Source organism: Trifolium pratense, linkage group LG4 (genome assembly GCF_020283565.1).
Source record: "Trifolium pratense cultivar HEN17-A07 linkage group LG4, ARS_RC_1.1, whole genome shotgun sequence".
Lineage (NCBI taxonomy): Eukaryota > Viridiplantae > Streptophyta > Magnoliopsida > Fabales > Fabaceae > Trifolium > Trifolium pratense.
The window spans coordinates 20,802,058-20,809,543 of record NC_060062.1 but is presented as its reverse complement, the minus strand read 5'-3'; the positions used below and the strand labels follow the sequence as shown (position 1 = coordinate 20,809,543).

The 7,486-nt window shown below is 31.6% G+C and overlaps 1 protein-coding gene across 2 annotated transcripts; it reads right to left on the bottom strand.

Moving 5' to 3' along the window:
- Positions 1-2,907: 2,907 nt before the first annotated feature.
- Positions 2,908-6,932, bottom strand: LOC123924546 (mitochondrial thiamine diphosphate carrier 2-like). Of its 2 annotated transcripts, XM_045977488.1 has the most exons (8): positions 6,751-6,932; positions 6,404-6,569; positions 6,194-6,316; positions 5,981-6,092; positions 5,302-5,429; positions 4,353-4,505; positions 3,644-3,784; positions 2,908-3,522 (listed from the first exon to the last, which is right to left on the bottom strand). In XM_045977488.1, exons 2-8 carry the CDS (start codon positions 6,518-6,520, stop codon positions 3,307-3,309), a joined length of 990 nt encoding a protein of 329 aa, XP_045833444.1. In that variant the 5' UTR covers positions 6,521-6,569; positions 6,751-6,932; the 3' UTR covers positions 2,908-3,306. The 2 variants fall into 2 exon arrangements, with proteins under 2 accessions (XP_045833444.1, XP_045833445.1); XM_045977489.1 differs by lacking the exon at positions 6,751-6,932 and having other exon boundaries at positions 6,460-6,575.
- Between the last annotated feature and the right edge of the window lie 554 nt (positions 6,933-7,486).

Below are 7,486 nucleotides of genomic sequence, written 5' to 3'. Positions count from 1 at the left end.
AAAAGGGGTGATTTTAGATCAAAATTGATCCAAAATCACCCCTCTTTGAAAGATGAACAAGAATAAAAAACAAAAAGTAGAGTTTACTATGTTGTTGTTGTGGGGCGGCTATGAAAAAGCAAAAAGTGGTATATGTTTTTCCTCTTATTAATAAGATTTCATGTTCTTTAATAATTTATGTAGGACTATATATATTTATACTCATCAATTAATATGATAACTTTTTTTTTTATTTGTACGAGACTTATAATTTTAATCATATATTAATAAAGTTGTTTATTTTTTTATAATTTTACGGGTTATACTAGATCAAATATTAATACAAGGACCTAATTTTTTTGTACATTTTTACGAGCCATATATTTTTTTTATTAATATATTAACAAGGTTGCTCATTCTTGACATATATTTATACTCATGCATTAACAGAAGGATATAATCTTTTGTGTGATTTCTGCGGTGCCTGTGTTGTTTTTTAACAAACTAAAATGAATTTTATTATTTAATAATGAGTCCTGATTGGCACAAGGTGTGCCAAACAAAACAACAACAGTTTATATCATACACGTACGCAGGGCCTATGTTTTTACTCTTATTAATAAAATTTACAATTTTTAACTATTTTTTGTGAACTTGTATTTATACTCATATATTAATATACGATAACCTGATCTTCTGTGTGGTTTATACGGGACCTATGTTTTTTACTCATATTAATACGATTAATACGTTTGTCCGTTCTTTTATAACAAGTATGGAACCTATAAAATACTCATATATTAATATGGAAACTTTTTTTTTTTTTGTGATTTCTACGGGGCTTATACTTTTATTTATATATTAATCAAGTTGCCTATTTTGTTTTACAACTTTACGGGTTATACTCATATTTAATACGGTGACCTAATTATTTTGATAATTTTTGTGAGACCTATATTTTCACTAACATATTAACAAGGTTACCTATTTTTTAATAATTTTAAAATGATATATTTATACTCATATATTTAATACATGAACCTAATTTTTTGGTGGTTTTTACAAGGCCTATGTTTTTACTAATATATTAATAAGGTAACCTATTTTTCCATAATTTCTACATTATCATTTATATTCAAATATTAATACGGAGACATAAGGTTTTTTTGTGATAGTTTTACCATTGTTCTTTTTCTATTTTTTTACCAAATATTATATCTTTCTATTTTTTTAATCTTTTAATCTACTTCCCAATAAATTACTATTTTATGTTATCAAGTGAAGTTTTCAATTTTTTACTATTTTTTTTAGACCTATATTTATAATTATATATTAATACGAGATCCTAATCTTTTGTGTGATTTCTGGGGACCTATGTGTTTTTTTTTGGTACATGGGGACCTATGTGTTTTTTTTGGGTACATGGGGACCTATGTGTTTTACTCATATTAATAAGTTTGTCCATTCTTTTATAACATCTGCGGGACCTATATTTAAACTCATATATTAATATGGAAACTTTTTTGTTTGTGTGGTTTCTATGGGACTTATACTTTTAATTATATATTAATTAAGTTGTTTCAAACAAAAATAAAATAAAAATTAAGTTGACTATTTTTTTTTTTTACAATTTTTCTGGTTATACTCATATTTAATACGATGACCTAATTATTTTGATGACTGTTGCGAGACCTATCCTATATTTTCACTAACATTTTAATATGATTGCCTATTTTTTAATAATTTTTACGGGACTATATTTATACTCATATATTAATACATGGACATAAGTTTTTTTTGTGATTTTTCAACACCTATGTTTTTACTAATATATTAATAAGGTAGCCTATTTTTTTTCTTCATAATTTCTACATTATCTATATTTATATTCCTAAATTAATACGGAGACCTAAAGTTTTTTTGTGATGGTTTTACCATTGTTCTTTTTCTATTTTTTTTTATCAAATATTATATCATTTTATCTTACCAAGTGAGGAGCGGCAACGCCGCGACTCCCGTGCGGACGCACGGGTGTCCTGCTAGTTTTTATATTAAAAACAAATTAGTAGTCCGTCAACTTTACAACAAAGAGAAGGTCAACCATCATCCTATTCAAAATTTGTCCAAGGTCAGACAGAGTTCATAAGCTTGGTCAAATAAAGAACCAAGAGATTCAAAGTTCAAAGGTATAATTAGTCCATGTTTAAGACCCTTGCAACTAAAACAAAGTATCAAGGATATATCACTATTAGAAAATGTTATTTGTTGGTGACCTCAATACAACTGGTAAGGTAAAAACATCATATAAATTGGAAGAGATTAGTTATTTCATGTGCATTTAAATAAATAACTTAATTAATTAATTATTGTTTGTAAATAAAATAAAATTGATTGACCATCTCTCGATCTGACTATTGATTGGGTCTAGGTTGCTTTCAACACGACAAGATTCGTCTATTTTAATATCCGTATCATTCATTGATTTCAGACTATTCAACTTGAAAAAGCTATATCACTTGCTGCTTGTTGCAGGTACATGGACCGTTTTCTTGTTGACGGTCAGTTCATTCGCCTCAAATTTTAGGACTTCTATTTTGTCTTTTAGACTAGAAGTTGGTATATCTTTGTCCTACGCGCTTGCGTGGACTCACTAGGTTAGGTTTATGTCCCCCAATTTATGTGTTTATTTATTTTATTTTTTTAACAATAATATGAGCTATAGGTGGAGGACGGGGAAGAATAGGTATGCCAATATAGGATAGTCTATCCATACCTTGATATCTAGATGCTCTTCATTTATAAAAATAAATAAAATTGAACAACTATTTATCATATAAACATTTGTGTATAGCTATTTTTATTTTATAATTAAAAAGAAAATGTAGTTAAATTATCTGTATACAAACTTGTAAGGATGCAAAAAGAATCTGAACTTCAGAGACCCTAAAGCTCAATTAAAAATCTACCATGTGTTAGAATCAACACACAGATTGTTCCACAAAGTAGAAATACATGGGCTTTACAATATACATTTTTGGAAATTCAATATCACACTAAATGTAAAAATAAAAAATGAAAATAAAAAAACCCAAAAACAAGCAAAGTTACCATTCAAAATCCAGTAAGAAAAAGGTAAAACATGTTAATGTTAAATCTCAGCTTTCCTTTTGACCTTCTTCCATCTTAAGGAAGTACAGCCTTATGAATTACCATTAATCAAAAATAAAATTAGCATATTCCTCATGCTTTCTTCCTATCCTATGAAGGGATCAATTTCTATTTTAAAAAAGAATATGTAAAAAAATCATTAAAATGTGGGGGAGAAAATTAAGTCAAGGACTCTAGCCAATCTGATACCATTTCATATGCAACAAATGTCACAGCACCAGCAGGTGCAGCTTTAACAGTTGATGGAATTATCCCCTTGTATAGTCCAGCCCAACCTTCCGACCTAAATATCCGTTGCACGGCATCATACATATTACTATATGCTCGATGCTCAACTCGAGCTCCGTATCTGGGATGCCTTTGAAGACCTTCAATCTATATAGTAAAATAACAATGAACATACAATTTAATATTGATATGGACACAGTAGCTTTCTTTAATATCCTTGTTTTCGAGGACATAATAAATTCAAGTCTAAACATCGCCATTGTTTTACCTGAAATCTTTTCTTGACAACATCAAGAGGATGACAGACAAGTTTTGCACATGTTCCAGCCGCCAACCCACAAATGAAAAGCTGAAAGCTAGATAGACTATCGTCTCCAGTGATGTGGGAATATCTATTATGGTTCCAAGTCTACAATTTGAAACAATGCAAATTATATAAAAAGATCTCAAAGAATTGTACATTGCTAAGTCTAACTGAAACAAACATTCATCGTTTGTATGATGTGATCCAATTTCATCTTTCACATAAGGTAGAAACAGATTTCTGGTTCCAAAACAATTTTAATTTAAATTTTAATCAGAATGAAAAACTAACAATAGGTATGAGGCATGAGCATGAATAACTTTATTGAATTCAAAAAATTAACAAAGACTATTGTTTGGTTACATTGTTAATGCAAACTGAATAGCTAGTGCAAGCTTATCAATTGCCGTGTAAAGCCAAAATCTCATTATGTAGGAGTTGCATGATGCATTTTGAGAAAGTCAAATTCTTCTAGCATATTCCAAGATTTAAAATGATGACACATACAAAACAAAAGAAGCTAGAATATCTGATGGTGCAAAATCTTAAGACAATCTACAATACCAATTTACTAGAGCTGTAAAATGACCAAAGCACAACATCCATTGCATGCAGGACATAATTATGTCCACTCACAAAAACGAGATATTAAATATGGAGGCTGAAATTTTACCGAGGTCCAACGCTTAAATGTATCATAGGTTCCAAATTGTAGTCCTGCATAAGGTATAATCTCAACTAGAGTTGGAGACAATCCAGCATACATGCCTTGAAATCCACGAGTGTGAATGATATCCATGAATGCCGCTCTCATGTTTGGATATACCTAAATGATGGCAAAATATTTTGCAAAGCCTTGTTAGTTGATACAAACAAATTAGTTTGAAAAAGACAATTTCAGATATCAGTATTTCCACACAAGGCAAAACAGAAGGGTATAAATTATTAATAACAGCCTCATATTCTCCTATCAAACTCAAAAGACCACCATGATGTTTCTGCTCGGTAGTAGCAATCCTTACAGAGGCAACACAGGCTTGCCAGTAGCAAAAGACCAATTATTCAACAATACAAACCCACAAAGCACTAGTAATCGATTCTCCACCCAAACTTCAGTAGATCATAATTGTAATTAACCAAGATATTTAAGAATACCTGTCTATGAGCTGTGGTCTATTGTCATCACTGAATCTGTTAACCAGTGGTGGATATAAGTTATAGTTTGTGAGGGCAACTGCCACTACTCCTCTAGTGGATTTTTAATAGAAATGTATATAAATTGTTCTATTCCCTCATCAATAATCAACTGTTTCAAGTTTCCCGCGGTTACTCGTTAATTAACAATTTGTGCAAAAAAATTACGAAGGCAAAATTACTAGTTAACTACCAGTGATAACCCAAGGAACCAGAGGGGAGCACCCCCCGGAGAAAAGAATGACGTCGACATAAAACCTTGAAGCACAAAGATTGTGATGAATATGACCATAATAATGGCAAGAAAAAACCAAAAGCTGTATGAAAAACAAGCCATGAATTTGTTTCACTGACCTTCAGAACACTAATAAACATCGCAAATTCCCTTTGAAACTATATTACAGCGCTAAATTTATTAATGTGTATACCTTTGGCTCGCCTTGAGAAGCTAATATGGTTCGGAGAAGATCAAAAGGATATGAACCAACAGTAGCTGCACACCCAGCTGCCGCGCCGCTGACATAGGATAGATATGGGCTCAAATTAGTGTGATTCTCTGCAGAAACAAAAAGCAACCCCTGAACCAACATAAATCTAGAATAACAGAAGATAAAGCTAATTTCCTGGTATGTAATTATATTTCTAGAGCATGTTGTGTGCATGTACAAAGATTTTGGCTTGCAAATAGTGTATGTAAACCAATCCAATAAACTTCAGAGAACACCCTCACCCTCAGTCACAAAATGCCGTATACAAACTAAATTGGTATCAGGGTATGTTTGGATTGACTTACGTGGGCCTATTACTGGCATAAAAACTTGTGATACTCTTTGGGAGAGCTTATGAATGAAAACAGCTTATAACATGTCCATGAGTTGTTTTCAGCTTATTTCTATAAGTTGTCCCTGATAAACTTACAAAAACATCTTATGCAACCTAAATCTGATATGCACTTATGCTATAAGCGCATAATTAAGTTGACTACCCAAACATGACCACAGAGTGAATTTAAAGAGCTTATGGACCTAGCTTCTACAACTTAGGATTAATACCTAGCTAATAAAGCAGATACATTGGAATGGAACAGTGAATAACAAAACAGAATACCTGTCTTGGAAGATCCGGATGCAATAGTCTTTAACTTGTGTAAAACTGTAAATTGAATGGCTGTATATGGCATAACCATGAGCAACGCCGGTACATTCCCCCGCCAAAATCCCTATAAAGTATGCCATAAATAATCCGTCTTTAATCGACTTAAAAAATCATGATAAGTAAACATGAAAGATAGAAAAACAATAATGGCTTTATTAGCACTACCTTTAAGCCTTCTTCTCTAAGAATATCTCTGCTGGCCTGAAACATACCAGTATATTTTGACGGGGCAGTTACAACTAAATCTTTGCGTAGTAAAGCCCATGAAGTTGTTGGTTCAAGTTGAACCTATAATTATGAATGTTAACAACATTAACATATGAAAAAAACAACAATGAACAATAATGATACTAAAAAAAATAAAAAATAAAAAACCTGAAATCTAATCTTAATAACATCAAGAGGTGATGTTACAGTACGAGAAATTCCACCAGAAATTGCTCCAGCAGAAGAATCAATGATGGCACGTTTCAGTTGGCTAGGTTCCTCCATTGCCACAAACACCCTCTTATTCCCTTTTCAGACTATAATTATATATAACCTGTAACATGAAATCAAACTTTTATTATTAATTAATTAATAATCCTATGATTAATATATAAATAATATAAAAGAAAGAAAGAATAAAGATGGAGTGTGTGATTAATATTAGGGTTTGCAAATTAATGAAAAAGGTATAAAGAAGGAGATGAAAAGATGAAATCTTTTGGGTGGCAACGTACCTGTAAAGGAAGATGTAAGAGGCAATGGAGAAGAGAAAGAAGAGAAGAGAGGTAATTGAAGAAGAAGAAGAAGAAGAAGAAGAAAACAAAAGGACCAAATTATGAAAGAAAGAAAGGGTCTTTTGTTTGGTCTTATGTCGTAAACAAAAGGACCAAAATTGTTTGTTCAGATTTGCTAGGATATTTTTCCTTTTTTTTTTGACAATTTTGCTAGGAATTTAAACTTAGCGTAAACAGATTTTTTTTCTATATTCCTTTATTTATTTATTTATTAAATACAGATTTTCCTTTTTGTTTTTATGGCAGACTGAAGTGGTAAGTTAGATTCAGACTCAAGTACAAAATTCACAATTTTTGTACGAAGAGTTTCACAAGCATCAATTTTATGTACGAAATCTTTGAGCCGGTATTCCAAAGAAGATTAACACAACAAGCACAATTTTTATTTTCTTTGCAAACTTCAATACAATTCAGTTTAAGAGACCGGAATAGATTTTATCCATTTTCGGAAAGTGATCAAAGAACCGGCACTACCGGACTTTGGTCGTCTCCGCTAAGCAAGGCTCACACAAGAGGTTTTGTAGGGAATTCTCGTCCGTGCAGGTACGAGGATTGTCGAGGGCCCTAACACCCCGTCCTAACCAATTATCAGGGTGAAGACCTGTCATGACCTAACAGATATCCACCTTGACTTCAAATATGTCTCACCAGAACGCTTCCAACTAATGAAAATTGT